Here is a 16,895-nt window from a genome sequence, read left to right as displayed (position 1 = left end):
CAGAATTCTCAACCTCTAATCCCATACAAATTTCAACATCATGTTATAATTAGTCTCCAAGGCAAGTACAGCTTAAACTATTGTAACATTTTACAGAGTTCTCATGGAGTACTAGAGTTCATTTCATGCTGTTAAAAAAACCCCAAAAAGTAACCTAGACGTGGCATGCTCAGTGTATTTCCTTAGATTCCAACCTTAGTTTCAGGAGCACTGATTCCCATTGAAAACACTCCTAAATCCTTAAATAAACAAAGTGAGAAGAAAACAATGCACTAAAGTACTACCCGGAGAAACAAGCCACAGGATTTGGATCATTTGCAAAGGTTAATCTGCATCTAAATTATTCCATCCAAGATACAGAGAACTGCTTAATTCAGTGTACTTCAGGAAGCAAGAACACGACCTGTACATCACAGGCATAAAGAACAGAGTCATCCAAAAAGCAAGCAGCGATCTGCTGGGATGACTTCATTGCTGGGGTGAAACAGAAGAGCAAAAACTTTCAAGCAGAAAGTGGTCATGGTCAAGAATTTCCTGGCTATTACTGACACCAGGATGATGTCACTGAAAGACAATCAAGCAGCTTCATCTCCACCACGGCTGTGCAGCCAAGACTTAATGTTTCAGAGGGGAGAAAGGCGCTTTTCATTAGCTGATCAGAAACAGCCTGAATTTTCCAGACATCTAATAAAGTGAGCGAGAAGGGAGCCCACCTTCTTGGAATTACAAGCGAGATTACATATGCTAGGAGAATATCCAAAAAGAAAGAGACCATCTGCTTGATTGCTGTGCTGCTCTGTAAGCAAAATTCACATGAAATCTCCTCCTCACCCACCATTTGGGTCTCATCACTGTCATTGTGTGCAAACGCAGGGGGAAAAAAAAAAAGGGGGGGTGGGGGCGGGGAGGAGGGAGAGAGAGCGACTGCTGGACCGTTCCCTGCTTTCACAGGATTTCTGTCACCAAGTGCTGCGAGATGCCTGGCTCTTGTGCCAACAAGCTGTGGCAGGTGTGGAGTCTTCTAAAAAGAGCTGCAGTTGCTGGTTAGGCTGGAGGCAGAGAATTAAAGGACATTACATTCAATCAGAAAGAACAAAAACTAGCAAAAAAAAAAAAAAAGATGCTTGATTGAGAATTTGCACGTGTGGAGGCAGTCTTGGATTAACAGCCACTCAAAGCTACTGCTCTTCTGCATGCACACTGCAGTGCCATCCTCTGCAGTAATCTGGGGAAAACTAGTCCAAATTGGGCCAACAGGGCAGCGAGGATTAGGATCAACTCAGATTTAACAGGAGCAGTCTCCTTTTCCCCTCCTACTGAGGGCCAGACGGTTGCACACCCACCCAGGGCGCCCTCCTCCAGCACACCTCGGCGTCCCGCAGCAACGCTGACCTGCTGCGCGAGGGGACTTTGCTGGTGGGATGGCAGAGTCAAATGGGACTTAATATTTTACACCCCACCTCACTGAGCAGCAGGATTGCATTACGCCAGCAAAGTTTTTTGGCTTTATGTTACTTAAGCCAGTGACAGAAAACATTTTTCTGCCCACTCCCCCCCTTTAATATTTTTAAAAGTCCAGCATACCATATTTATAAATGTATCGTCTTGCCACCCCTTTTCTGGGTTATATAAATGTTTGATGGAATCATTCTCCAAGGAAATCAATTTTTTATAAGAATTTAATGATAACTTATTCAAATTCTCTTCCCAACATGACAGCTGATTAACCCTTAGACAGTTAGCAGTTTCAAACAGGCCCAAAATACAAGATTTAAGGAGAAAGAGCCCTCTGTTTTAAAATGCAATTTACATTTGGAAGGGGAAGTATGAGATCTTGGAGTAAACAGCAATAGTATCACTATTCCTAGAAGAGTAAAGTCAGCTTTAGGACTCACACATACACACCCATTTTTATCCTTTTTTTAAATTCTGTCCTAGTGATCCTTTCATAAATATGAGTTAATACAAACTTCCCCATTACTGCAATATTTCATTAGCATCAAAGAGGTGCCTCAGTCCCCAAAGTCAGGAAATTCAAAACTACTGGGCTATGTCAGGAACAATTTATTGCTCTTAACTCATGATGAAGAATTAACTCACTGTTATCCTTCCATGCATACTGGAGGGGGAACACCATGTGCTGTATAAACACGGTAAGTTTAATGCTCTTTGGCCTAATGCAATCTACTTGTAAGTAACTCTGAAGATTGCTTTTATATTATATTTCAAAATTCAGTATCATCAAATGATTAGATCAAGGAAAAGAATTAAGTCCTGGCTTAAAAATCACATTTCTATTTAAGTCAGATGCTTCAGATAACCATCACTGGTTATAATTGTTCATTTTCGATCCTTCAGGATCAAAGGCATTAGTAAATCTATATTCCCTGCATCTTAACGATGAGATAACTGAATTCCATCTCACGTGCTCCCAGGCAAGTCCCACATTTTCCCATGCCTTCTGAAAACAGAGCAGATAATACTTTTAAAGATTATGAGAACTTGCCATGTAGAGTTAAATTGAATGCTCCAAGGAACACGAAGGGGTTAACATGGGCACGGACTCACCCAGAGTCACACAGTGACAGATCCACGCTGGTCTTGCACCACTGCCTGCCCCCAGAGATGGCTGGGGCTATCTACTGAGAGAAGCACTGCCTGCAAAGCTGGGTAACCTGTATTTGTCAGGGTACTACTTAAAAGATCTCAGGTCTGGGCTTAAAAGTTGTTATGGTTTATGAAATCCAAACGGATTCTTTACCTTATATGACTCATGAAAATGTACTAAGAACAGTCTGTTAGCAAACAACTGAACCAAGAACATTTGCAGTATTTGGGGGAGGACTTCCAGATAGGATTTTAAAAGAAAAAATTAAGACAATTGAATTACACTAATGTTAGTGAAATGAAGCCCTATCTTGAACATTTCAATATAAAAATATACAGAAAGTTATCAGTTGTTAAAAAAACCAACATGGCACAATTCAAGTTGAGCAAATGTTAACCAGAAAAAGGTCTCCTAAACAGGCAGCAGGTATAAACGAAACATGCCTCTTCAGTTCAGCAATTTTGCAAAATGTGACATTTTGAAATAACAGTATTTTTCAAAACCATCCAGCACTAACAGCCCTGACCTCCAAAGGACAGGTTTAAATAAATACCTAGCAGAAGTGCACTTCATGTGATTTCTATCATCAGCTGAATAAATGTATTATATATATTGTTAGGTATTATAATAGCTGACTAATTAATAGTGATCTGAGTGCTCTTTATTGCCTGTGTCTAGAGACACTTCTGTTCATTACTGCCTGCTCCTGCAAAGAAAGTTCCCTTCAGGCTTTGCAGTTGAGTGTTTCTAATCGCGACGGCAGCGGGCTGCCCCTGGCAAGCAGAGCAAGATCAAGCAACAGTCAGTGACCCAGGCACAACGCGTTCAGTGCATCTGGTACGCCAGTTCTGCAGGCTGAAGGGGGTAGTTACGCATTTGTGAAAAGTCTCGGGATTCCTAACCGGCTTTTCTGAGTTTTCAAAGAGGAGAGATCTGGGGTATTTTGTTGTGCATTTTACCAAAAGCAGAATTGATGTCCCCCGAGTACCGGGGGCATCATTCGGCTGCAGAACGGAGAGCGCGCAGGCAGCTGGGGAAGAAGCTCCCTCCACCTTCTGCTCCATTACCCAGGTTCTGCAGGGAGCATTCTAAGGAAAGGGGGGGCTGGTTCCTACAGCCACGTTATTTCTTCGTTTCTTTGCGCAGACAGACTGTGGAGTGGCAAGCAGTGGGACCTCCATCCCTGCTGACACGCCTCTGGCACCTTTCAGAGCTGGACTGACAATGACAGAAGCAATGCAGCAAGTTGCTGTAGAGCTGGTGGGTCAGGGTATCAGAGAAGGGAAGGTCTAAAAAGCAGGGAGGTTCATCCCTCTTGTGAAACACGCTAAAGAAAGCATTAACCTTGAAATACATGCAGTTTTTCAAAACAAGTTGAACACAGCTTTAGAAAATGCTTCTGTCCTTGACTTCTTTTACCAACTCGTATACTGTTTGTACAGTTAACATTCTTTTTTTAAATGTGCTTCTGAGTTACACTCTTGCAGGTTTGCTTAAAATAGTAAATAGAAAATGTCAAGCAACAGCGTGATACTGAAGCTGAGTTTCATTTTAACTAAGCAACTCCTCCTTCTACATGTTTCAATGCCAGGTTTCTCGTGCAAGCTTCTAACTGTGCAACAAACTGAGTTAGCCATCTAAGAAAAACTCACTTAACAGCTTAATGATCAATTATCATGCCTGTTGTTACCCTCTAAGCTGCCCATCCATGACCATCATTCCACAGAGGTTTCCAGTTGTGCTGGGACAGGAGCTGCTGCAGGAGAGGCACAGGGGAGGGTTAATGGCAATGATATTCATTGCAGGCACCCAGGCAGCAGCACTTACATCAATGAGATCAGACAGGTCATGAATGTAATACTTGAATACAGATGCATTGGTGGCTTCCAGAGCTAGCAGATACTCGTTTCTTGCCTTAATAGCCTTCAGTCTATTTTCTGTGTACTTCGCTTGGCGCTAAAAGAGAAACAAAACCAGAATGTATTTTAAAAAGAGGTGCAGCAGGAGTAATCACGTTCTTAGTAACACCAGAGAACACCGAACAAGTCTTACTCTGCTCATACAGTTTTCATTCATCTGCATTCCAGTTTTATCAAGACACAAAGACTTAGAATTTAGATTAATTATTTAGATGTTTTTAAACGTTATTATACTAGAGAGTTTTGCATTTAAAGTCTTCTCTTAAAACAGACTGCAGTTTGGGGAAGATTCAGGGAACAAGGTGGGTTTATGAAGCTATAGCCCAGCTCCAGCACCGCTAGAGCGGCTGCTAGAAGCCCATAGGTGGTCTGAGGGCTGCTGCAGGCACCCCACCTCTTCCAACAGAAGCTAGGCCTAAACTTGGTCCTTTGAGAGCCCAAATCAATCCAAAAATAACTATTCACCTTCTATTGGCTTGAACCTTAGTGCTGAACTACTTAACTGACTGACCGATTGCTAAGGCAACCGGTTCTGCCCATGAAGTCAGTTTGGGGTCGCATGTCTCCATACCACAGGTCAGATCTTACGCTGGCATGAAGTGGTAAACAAAAATCTTGTACTGTGTACAAGAAAAAACCACATTAACCATGACTTCCAAGGCAGCAGTTGTTACTTTCACACTCTAACCTCGGTTTAGCTTTTTGTGCCATGCCCGTATAACCTGGCACAGTATAAAATGCGTATCTGACTGTCCTAAAAGAAACTCGGTGCTAGCTTTTGCCTTTCCTAAATCTGAATGTTTCAAACTTGTACAAAAACTGAGACTTGCATTGGAATGTCACGAAGGAGGGAACTCAGTAGCTCCTGTGCTGAACCACTGCAAAGGTTCCCTCCTCAAGCACTCCACAGAAGCAGTAGCAATGCTATTGAAGTACCTTCTCCTTCATTTTCTCTATTTTTTTGACAGAGCTTCGTCGAACATGTTTTTCTTCAAACTTGACGTTGGAAGTTGAGTCAGGGGAGCGCGGCGTCTGCTTGTCCTCTTGTTTCACTGACTTCCCAATCTGCTTTTCTTCCTGCTTCTCTGCCTCCTTCAGTTTGCTCTGAGCACTAATGCTGTCAGCGTTGTACATATGGTAGGTTTTCATAACCTGCAGAAAACGATACACAAGAGTCAGAAAGCACCACAGTTCGATTTGCAGAGGAAGAAATGGGTTTACCTAACCAACAAACTAGGCACACAGATGTTTTGCCTTACTTCATCCGCATGACCAAGTCTTAGGGAGAACAGCAATACATGTATTGGGAAAGCTCACAGGCTAGGAGGGAGAAAAAAATCCTAAGAAAGAAGTCACATGCTACGACATTTTTTTTTTAATTTGATCAATGCACTCCCCAAAACAATAAGTTTCTTTAATATAACTCTTTCATAATAGCCATCCATCATGTTTATACTAAAGGCAAGACACTGTACTAAGCAAAGGCATTTGGACAGTGACCAGCAAGTCAGACCTGGTTGCTAGCTGTGAGTTAGAAATATCTAAACCAGCAAAACACTCAGTGAAATTTCACATCTCAAAAAAGCCTGAGAGAAGATGCACGAATGAAAGTGTGGCTCTCAAAACGAATCTGAAAGCAAAGTGGCTTATTTTGCAGCTGCTTCTTTGTCTAACTTTGGCATGCGCCTTCCTGTGCAATCCAATAAAGGAGTCATAAAACCCAAAAAAAGATAGAGACTAAATCCAGCCTCCTTGCTATTCAAAGGAAATTATATGCCAATGTTGGAAAATGATAGCTTTTCATCAGCAGGTAAGGTTTCAGAAGGGATGCCTATCAGTCTTTCATCTGGATGAATCAGTCCTTTAAACACCACAAGTCTCAAGGAACCGTATGTAAATCAATAGTCTGAACACAATGGCTGCAAAAGCAACTCAGGTTCGATTTGTTTAAATCAAATTTGATATGTAAAAGTACTTCTGTTCACCTTATCTAATAAAAAGATTAATAAAAGAGTGTGGTTCTTTTGCTCAGGGAGTCCTGGACCCTGTATTATATTGGCAATTTTTATTATAGCACATTTTTTATAAGTGTAGATAAATATCCCCCAACGTCACAACCCCCCCCCCCATTTGTTTCACAAGATATTCATGTCTAGCTTTGTATTAAGAAAACAAAACCAAAACACCAAAGGACATAATATACAAACTAGCTTTATCCACAAATGCAAAGCAATTCAATTCACAAACCAAAGCAAACATTATGATGATATAATTTTGAGAGGGGGCCAAAAAAAGGCACAGCTGCATAAAGGCACCCCAATAGTGTCGTTCCAGCATTAATAAAGACCCCACTTGCAAATAATTTATTCCAGATGAAAACCCATTTATACCTATTCCACCTTAGTCTGAACCATAACAATTTTACGTAAGTAGGATGCATGCTCTCTCTTTATGCAGTGATCAGCAAAGGTTCTCAGATACAAAGAGACGGTGTATTTAAACATGAAAGAGAATGTGAACGCAGCCAATATTAAAGAGAGACTTTCTGAATAATTTACACACACACACTTTCAGCTCCTGCATATGCTTAGACTATAAAGCAGGCATTTATAATAATAGATGCAAAGTAGTTTCTTTTCCTCTATCACTGGAAGTGGAACTGGCAGAAAGCAAGAGAAGCAGAAAAAGAAATCACAATTTTAATGATTTTTATCCTGCTGCTGGTGCCACACTGGCAACTACAAGCTCTGCCTGCCCCCCATTTGGTGACGGGGCCACTGTCAACTCACTAGTGCCTGCTGAGGGCAAGAGCACGGTCAAGGACTGACTGCACAGGACCATTCAGGGCAAAAACTTACAGGTTATAACAATCCTCTATGTTTTATCTGTCTAGGGAAACTAAGACTTTGTCTATATCAGTTTTGCCTTAAAATAGGGATTCTGCCAATCCTTTAGATACCCAGCAGAACAAGAGGTGGAAGTATTTCTAAAAGTACCAATAAAAGCAATCCCACCAGTGATTAAATTGAGTCCAGCAAGAAATATCTTTTCATATGATCAGCTGAAGTGGCTTTTTCAAAGGAAAAGAAATTTTCTAGTGAAGAGAGAATTTAGAATTTTACAGCAGAAGGAATGAATAAATAGATTTAAAGTTCCTAGCACTGACATTAAAAAAGTTAATACCCTGCATCGCTTTGTTTATCAAAGGCTGAATTCTGGAAGATCTTCCTTCCAGTGACAGAGACAGGACTCAGTATTTGGCTCAATGACCTGTCAGAGCCTGCCGTGCAGAAATTATTACATATGTCTATGTAAACTCTGCTACCCAGCCACCTTATCAACTTCAGTGCCATGTGAACTTGGGTTAGAAATAAATCTTGGTTCCTAAAAGTCTGTGTTCAGAGACAGATCTATATTCTTCTGTAGGATGCCATCCAAGTACATGACTCAAAAGTTGAATCAGATTGTGCCCTCAAATAAAAAATAATTTCTAGAGTAGGCAGCGCTGCTGACAGGCACTGCTACATTGACAAAGCCACCTTCACACCCCAAGTAAACTGTCTGCCTTTCAGGAACAGGAGCACAACGCGGTTTGCTCATACTGTTGTAAACCAAAGCTGTACTAACTACAGCGACAGTACATCGAACCACAGGTCAGCCTCAAAGAGCCTCCAGCTTCCACCGTACTGCTTGTTCTTGGCTTTCCTGTCGAGGAACACAAACTCTCTTTGCCCACAGAAAAGACCCAGTAATGCTAAAAACTCTAACCCAGAAAAGGAGGAAAATCATAAACTGGATTCAGTGTCTGAGCTCCTCAACTGCCATTTCAGCAGAAAGAACATTTTTCCTACTCCTGAGCTCCCTTTTTTCCTAAAAGTCTGAATATTTGGCTTCGATGCTCTATGGAAACAACTCCCTTCTATACATTTTGTTGATATGGGAAATTTCAGAGAAACACCCTAATACTCTAACATTGACACTAATACCAAATTTCATCACAAGGTTGATACGCCATGGCTTGAGAAACATCCCTGGACCATCTTTTGAAAAGAACGAAGGAAAGAACACACACCTCAGTGTAATGACCCAGTGTATCATTAAAGAAGGACAAAAGATATTTTGAGCCACAAAACTGTGTGCAGGTTTTGCTTTTGAAAGAGAACTAGCTCAGTAACAGCTGCAGAAAGCAAAAATTTAATCAGACAACAGGCTTTTCCATTCATCTACGGAGAAGAAAAATCCCCAAGCAGCATATGAACTTTTATGAACACATTCCTTCTCCTTCCCAAGGCAGTGCCTCTTTCTTGGTGACTCCAACGGACATACTGAGAAGCAAAAAGCACAGATGGAAGACTATTACTCTAAAGGGAGCTGTTTTGCTGAAAGAGTTGAGGAACAAATAAACACAGTAGGTCTCCCCGCTGAAGCTGTATGCTGCCTTTGTATGCTCAGACCACACAAAACCATGGACTGGAGATTTTTAGCGTATTTGGAAATAATTCTAATATCTCTGACGCTGTTTAAATCCAACACTGCAGCTAGTAGCAGGTGTGCATTGAGGTGAGATCTTTGAGAAGTGGAGCTAACACTTACAGAGCTGAAACAGTATAAGGAGAGAGTGAAAAAGTGAGATTTATGGTGCTCTGCAGACTGGTGAACACAAGCTGCCCCAAACTACAAAGACGGCAGACATTTATCAGTCTTGGTGCTTAGTCTCTGCTGTCACAGCAGGCTGGGAGAAGTCAAACACTTCTTCCTTCTGCCTGAAAAGATGCCAAGAAGTCAGTTTGATTTACCGTGTAGAGTTCATTCAAGACCTTCATCAAGTCTTCCTGGAGCTGCAATCCCACTTCCTTGCTCTGCAACAAAACAGAGAAATGAAAGTTAATTGGGGAAGATGGTAAAAAGGCAGAGGAAGTGAGCATGTTCTACATCTACAAATAATTTAGGCTCAATAAAGCACCGCTATTTATGCTACCAAATCCAATAACTGCTCAGCCCAGAGCCACTTATGGTCAAATTGCACAAACAGTATTAATAAACCGAAGTGTTATATATGCACAGTCAGAAAAGCCTTACGGTATAGAGACAGGGAAATTTCCAGAGAATCTGGGATTTTCAACATTACAAGCCTGGAAACACACAGATTTGCCCATTTAAGCAGGATCAAGAAAGACTATGAATACAGGACAGCTTGGTATGGAAGCTGAAGAAATGCAGGATAAGAAAGGCAACAGGAATGATCCTCCTTTATTGAACATCGTATCACAAAACAGGCAATACTTCAATTTTGTTGATGTAAGGTACCTCCTTGACAAAGCCAGACTCTGAGGCTGCGATGGCAGCCGGCCACCACCCCCCTCACACTCCCATCTCTCTAGGCAGTCCTGCTGCTCTTTCCTTTGTCCTTGTATCTCACTCCCAGCCCTTCGGTACCACCTGCCCCTCCTATTCCTTGTCCCTCGACCACACGCACATCACGAGTTGCCAGTGCCATCCCATCATAACGATTCTTGTGGAAATGAGGTTGCTCAGATGGGTCTGGCAAGGTGTTACAAGTTAGGAAGATGGATCCAGGAGGGAAACCTTGCTGAAGTATCTGCCAGCTCTCACTTGATAAGCCTCGTGCACAGATTATTAAATTTATTTCCCAGATTCACTACGGCAACAGTCACTCTTGGATACTTTTGGACACTGGAGTGGAAATGGCTTGCTGAAGAAGCAGAAGCAGAGTTTGTCACAGGGAAGTTTGGAGGAGCAGGGACATGTGCTCGACAGCAGGTCTTTTTGCCCATTGGTACAGAAGGAGATGCTCCAACTAGAGTTTGTGCTGACTGTATTTGAAAGGCTATACAGAGCCTGCAGTCTATTTTTAAGCAGAGTGTTAATGTCAATGTATTTATCTTTTTTAGTTTCGTACGATAAAGCCATTCAGAGCTAAAAAAATAAAGTATGTGCTTTCAGATACACAAGCTCTCCTTTGAGCCTCCATGAGATTTACCTCTTCTTCCACAAATACAATAGCCTGCCACACCCTCTAGCTTCCTCTGGCAAATGTTCCTTCACTTCTGTATATCATCACCAGAGCTACAAAAAGAACCAACACATCAACAACAAACAATAAAATTACTCTTACAGGGCTTTACATGCATACATTCCCATTTCCATTCACATTTTAAATCAATATGGGATTTACCTCAACAAAGCAATCAGCTTTTTTTTTTTTTTTTTAAACTACAAGGACGACAACATAATTTAATCATACCAATACAAATCACTCTGTCCTGGGGGACACTTGCGTTACTGAGCTGCCTAGTTAAACCTAAGGCTATATGACTCATGAACGTGTTTCCTTCACTAATACAGCAGAATGAAAAAAAAAAAAAACAACAAAAAACAGAGTACAGATAGACATGACTGGTTGTCAAAACCAGCTGACACCTGAACTAGCCTGCAGCCAAGTGTCAGATTTTAAAAATATATTTACTTATTTAAACTCCCTGCTAGGAGCAGTCAGCACTTCTGCATCGCAGTTGGACTCAACTACTGCATGAAGAGCTGGTGCACATTTGGCTTTAGTAAATACAGGAACAGATAAACTTCTGGTTTTCTAATAAATACACTGGAACATCCGAAAACGTGCATCCATAACTGCCGACACAGGGCACCTCAGTATGCAAAGCCCTCTTTGAAGAGGCGTTTCTGCATGCAGTATAGCTTGTATGCAAAGGAGGGCGAAGCGACTTTCTTAATGAGTTCAATGGTACTATTAATCTTCGCTTCATTAGAAACAGGATTTCATGCTAAAACTGTCAGTGTTTGCATTCTGAAGAGCTTCCACGAGAAAAGCGGAGCATTTCAGACACATCAAAAAGCACATTAAGCCAGCACGCACTGACACACCTCGCAAAGCAAAGCAAAGGTGCAGCCACACGCTCCAGCCTTGCCGTCTCCAGCTGCCACGGCGCAGCACTGCCGTGCACACAAACCTGAACAAATCCCCTTTTTCTATAGCAGGAGCATAAATGACCACAAAAAATCTCCATATTTGTAATATAATTTATATCTTTCAGCCTACAGTTATTGAAAGGGATTAAAGCCAATAAAGTCACAGTTAGACCCAAACAGATGTTTCCTTTCTTTGCCGTCGAAGACTCCAAGAAGCGATGTCCCAACCGTTATCCTGTTCACCCCAACAGGCTGCTGAAATTATTTTAATTTACTGCTTCAATCCTGTTCCGTGGCGCACATTATCACACCCGATCACCCCTTTGGAATGCCAGGAAAATCCATACCCATTCCGACGGGGAGCTGGTTATCATCCCTGCCTTGTAGCAACCAGCCAAGATTACCACGTATTATAAACATAGCAGAGCTGTTGGGTTCAGAGCATTATACAATACACACTTTGAGGTGAAATAAAAAAGGAAGAGGAGGGGAAATTGGAGACATCAATCATCAACTATTTATAAAACCATATATTGGGCCCAGAACATAATTGAAGGGGAAAGCTCCCTCAAAAAACCCAAACTTAAGGATAACAGGCAATTATTCCTTACATGAAGTGTGGTACAGTGCACCACACGAGGAAGAGGCCTTTGAGTCAACCTTGTAAGCTGGGTACCAAAATAGGGGGAAATGGGGGTGGGGAGAGAAGTATAACACAGAGCTGCCTTTGTCAGCCATCAGACAAGATGTTTCTCTCAGTCTGGTGGAAGAGAAGGAATCGTACCAGCAGCTCCAGAGAGCGCAGGGAAAAGCTACGGGGGGAAGGTCTATCCCCAAGGCTTTCGCTGTAGCATCCTCCCCAACAGACAGAGAGATGGAAGCGCACAGACACGCCGGGATTTGTTACCTTGTCAAAACCAAACAAAACCCAACTGCACACCCTATCCAGAGGGAAAGGACGGATCCATCTCCAAGTGACATTCACTAATGATGTCTCTGCTCAGGCTGAACAGGAGCCAGCCAGCTTCAACCGCTTGGCTCCTATAAAATGTTTAACCGGAAAAAATCCCAACAGTTACTCGTATTTAATGACAGAGATCTCAGAAATGCAGTCTTAGCCCTTCAAGTACAATCTTTAACATTTTCAAACCTCTGTCTGTAATTTCATAGCTCTAATCATTCTGAGGTGCAGGAAAGAGATAAAGCACGCCAAATTCCACATTTTCTGAGGTTTTATTAATAAAAGACATCCCGGTGAGTAATTGGAGAAACCAAGGAAGAGAGCAGACGTCTTGTTTCTCTACAGCAACAAAAAAACAGGCAGACTTAAACACTCATAATCTAATAACTATGTTCTCCCCACACTTTCCCACTAATTAGAAAGTGCAAATGCATCTGCTGCTACATGTAACAAGAATAACTTTATTCAGTTTATAGATTTTACTCATTCACTATCTACTACGGCAGTGTTTGCCTGATTGAATCTTAATGCTCTGCATGTCAGAAGTATATAATATCTACTGGGGCAAGCAAATTTGATAGGTTCAAGATTATTTATGCCTACAAAGTTCAGGAAAAGAAAAAGATAAAGAGGTAATGCAGACAAACACATACTAAAACCAGCATTTCTGCCTAAGAAGTCAAGATAGTGTTAAGCCATGAGAAAAAAGTCAACATACTGGTGAAGGAAAAGCAAAAAGAGAAAGGTTATATAATTTAATTTTAGATTATCCTGTTTTGAATACCGTCCAGTTCAGCAGTTCTCATAGCTGACTGTATTTCTGCAGTGACTGTTTACGTATGTTGCGACCCGTTCAGACCAGCCTGGCACGGCGCTGTCAGCAGCACGATGGCACAGACAAGCAGAAGCATCCAAGGTCAGGTCCTTTACCTTCTCATACCTTCCAGTCCCAGGTTCCTAAACCAGCTCCCCAGGTGGCCAGATGTGCTACTGGAAAAACAAGTGTCTGGCACCAACGCTGATGAAGGGGAACATCCTGCTTTTTCTTTCATTTAAAGAAAAGAAAAAAGTTAGTGATTCCCAATCTCAAAGAGATTTTGCAAAAACATGACCTCCAGTTTTACTATCTCTGAAAGCAGAAAAAAAAGCTGAAGCTGCTGCTCATCACCGCAGTGATATGGGTCACAAAGATTTTATAACTGTCTTTTTCTCAACATCGGAGATGATTAATGAAAGTGACTGGCTGGGTCTGTTTTCAACGCCCTGAGCACTGAACTCTTCACACAGGAGGAGCTTTCCAGCAGCACGCTTCACTGTGCTGGTGAAACTGCCTGGACTGGACCAATCACCTGCCTTTCACCTGGCTCTTTTCAGCCCATTTGCTTATTTCTTGCATAAAATTGCTCATTCACTGTACAAACTGCTGAAGCATCAATTATGCGAAATAGATTAAAATGAATATTTTAATGTATATTCAGGTTGAAGAAGAAGAGAAGAAGTCTAAGTGCCAAATCGTCAAAACACAAAACTCTTTGTGCTTCCAAATGAGCTCTCAAGAAAGAAACTGCCAGACTGCTGGACTGGAAAAAACCTTACATTAAGATGAAGGTAAGATAGATCACAGGTGTCATGAAAACAAGCTATGCAATGAACACTGTTAATTTAATGCTGCTCCCCGTACTGATTCCACCAAAAAAAAAGGTTTAGGAGAAAAAAGCTGAGCTAGCTGACCCTGATAAATGAAAATACATTGGAGGAAGCAGAACGGTTAGCTTGGGAAAGTCAAAAGAAAATGCTCAAGTGCTGTAGAGGGTGGTGGACCTGATGCACAAAGAGAAGTTTCCTGAGGTCCCATGGAGTTCAAAGTGCATCCAGATTAAAGGCTGCTGACCTTAACCATCAGCCTAAGAGATTGCAAGATCGTGCTAGAATGTGGCGTGGAATTACGAATGAAATGCATGCCAAGGACAACAACAACACGGCCTCTGCAGTTGCACATGTTTCCAGGTATCAATTTCTATTTCAACATCAAATCCTATATGATGTTTTTCAAAGGCAGACAGAGCTTAGAATGATTCATTTTATAAACAATCTTCCAGGAAAAACAAATAAATAAAAGCAAAAGTAAATCTGATAAATTTTATTATTATCTGTTCCTGCAACTAAGGTCTATCTGTACATGCCTTAAAAAGCCTGAGGAAGGGCTCATGCAGCAAAATCTTATCTAATTGGCTCCACTAATAACCTGTGTTTGCATGTGGGTAGGGGGTGTCCCCACAAACCTGCTCTCCTCCTTATCCCAAGCTAAACACTTGTCCTGTTGATCTGGGAGATGATCTGGTTCGCTGTGCATCACGAACACTCTCGGAAGACGGCACAGCACGGGAGTCCACACACGCCTGCGGCGGGCGAAGGGGAAGAGCGGGGTGCCAGCACCACCTCCCCTCTGCCAAGGTACGCGCTGCTCAGCGATAAACACAGGCTGCCTTTTCTCTGCACACCAGGAAAATTATCAACAGCACCCAAGAGAACAAGAAAGTCATTTCAGCACGGTGACAACAGTCACTGTTGCCCAGGAGTGCTAACTTGTCACATCTCGGTTTTTCCCTCACACGCTGCCTTTCTCAAGCCTTTTCTTCAGCCCAAAACAGGAAAGCAAAAGAAGCTGCTCTAAGTGTGCGTGCATGCACATGCATAAACATACACGCTCACACAGGCACACATACTCCTTTGTTACAACAGGGTGTATATGCACCATGTGCAGAGCTGTAGGTTGCTGCCACCCCTTGCTGGAACATAAATTCCCAGCACGCTGTGCCAGCTTCTCAACGGCCTCTTTGTTCCAGCCCTCCTCCCCTCCACCTCCCCTCTAATTTAATCAAGATGTTTTTGGGATCTACTGCAGCACTCGCTTGGCTGTTCCGCATTCCACCAAACATTAACGACTTCAGCTTCAAAATATTTAGGGGGGGTAATAAATACAAGAGCTAAGGAATGCTGTCAATGTTTTATGCCCCGGATCTCAAGGCTCAGTAACGTAGTTCCAAATCTGATAGAAAGATGGTACGGCTTCAAAACAAACATACCGTAAAGTTCACGAGATGCTTTCTGTATAAACTCAACAACAACAGCAAGGAAGCACTCAGAAACCATTGGTGGGTAAATGCGTAACACACCGAGGTAAGAGATTTTATCTAATACATTGCCTAAAATTATGTCAGCCAGCGACAGGGCTGCAACTGGAACCCAAATCTGCTGATTCTGAAAACCGCTCTCTAACAAGACCATTTCTCCACATCTTTTAAAAAGGAATAATTAAATATACCTAGGTAGAAAACAAACATTAAATGTTGTCATGTTTTTTGAATCAACAATGGGAGCTGGGAGACAAGTGGACCGAGTTCTCGATGAACCCTGTGAGGAAATTTGCAGAAGTGCAAGATCCTTTTTATTCCTGTCTAAATCAAGGTTACAATACAGAGTGTTTATTATGCATTAGTTAACCTCTACTTAGGAAGTTTGTTAGAGAGAAGGCTTGCCAGGTAAAATTTTCCAAGATCATACAGGTAGCACTTAAATAGAATTTGTTAATTAAAGTTTAGAATTCTTTATAGGTAGATTCTTGATAATGTGGTGGGGTTTTTTTTTAAACAGGCCTGCCTTTAATTCATTTGTATGCAGTTGCAAATATGATTTATCACTTTCATGTTCTCGTATAATCAATCAACGAGCTTCGCTGTCTAGAAGTACTCCATTGTCACCATCAGTGCAATCCGTTTGTTATAAACATACCCCTTATTTCACAAGGATGTACTCTCAGTGAAGCCTGTAACCCACCTGAAGCCTGTGCAAGTTTTACGCAAGTTTCTCCCAGAACTTTACGGATCAAGTGCTCAGCCATTATCACATGGCCCTATAGAACAGGAATTCTGTAAAGACTTCTTCTAAAGCTTCGAACTCTCCACAATTTAAAGAAAAGCTAGGAAAACAAAATCTATGCCATACAATATACATACATATTTTGGGTGATAGATCACCAGTTTCCATTTTAATGATCCATTATGCATCAGTCAGTCATATTTAAATTGCAGTTGTATTATCTAGTTTTCTCCACCATTTCACTAGTGATTTGTTTCACCACTATGTCAGTAATAAGGAATTTTCCTTATTACAGCAGAATACTGTACTCTGAAAAGCCATTCCTACATGAAACCACGTCACATCGCTGCCTCCCATACTCTGGGCTCAAAGAGTTGCTTCCGAACAACCCCCACTCTCCTCTCCTTTTTTTTTTTTTTTTTTTTTTTTTGCAGAATTCTGTGCTGATCCTATAGAAACTTGGGCTTCAGGCACTCAATCCCAACAAACCAAGCAATTTTATGGCTGAGAGCATTCATTCTTGTTGTGAAGCCAGTTACATTTGCCATCACTGAGTGAGCCACATGTGAAACCGGCTTCA

The 16,895-nt window shown here is 41.7% G+C and overlaps 1 protein-coding gene across 3 annotated transcripts in view; it reads right to left on the bottom strand.

Annotated features, from left to right (window-relative positions):
* The window catches only part of SRGAP2 (SLIT-ROBO Rho GTPase activating protein 2), a 114,320-nt gene that overhangs the window by 41,520 nt on the left and 55,905 nt on the right, over positions 1-16,895 (bottom strand). For all 3 annotated transcript variants that reach the window (XM_074850109.1, XM_074850110.1, XM_074850111.1), the window contains exons 5-7: positions 9,324-9,386; positions 5,464-5,679; positions 4,436-4,564 (exon numbers count right to left, since the gene is read on the bottom strand). In XM_074850109.1, the coding sequence (XP_074706210.1) occupies positions 4,436-4,564; positions 5,464-5,679; positions 9,324-9,386 (408 nt within the window). The remainder of the gene's footprint in view (positions 1-4,435; positions 4,565-5,463; positions 5,680-9,323; positions 9,387-16,895) is intronic.

Source organism: Strix aluco, chromosome 25 (genome assembly GCF_031877795.1).
Source record: "Strix aluco isolate bStrAlu1 chromosome 25, bStrAlu1.hap1, whole genome shotgun sequence".
Lineage (NCBI taxonomy): Eukaryota > Metazoa > Chordata > Aves > Strigiformes > Strigidae > Strix > Strix aluco.
The sequence above is the reverse complement of the archived record's forward strand: the minus strand, read 5'-3'. Positions and strand labels throughout refer to the sequence as shown.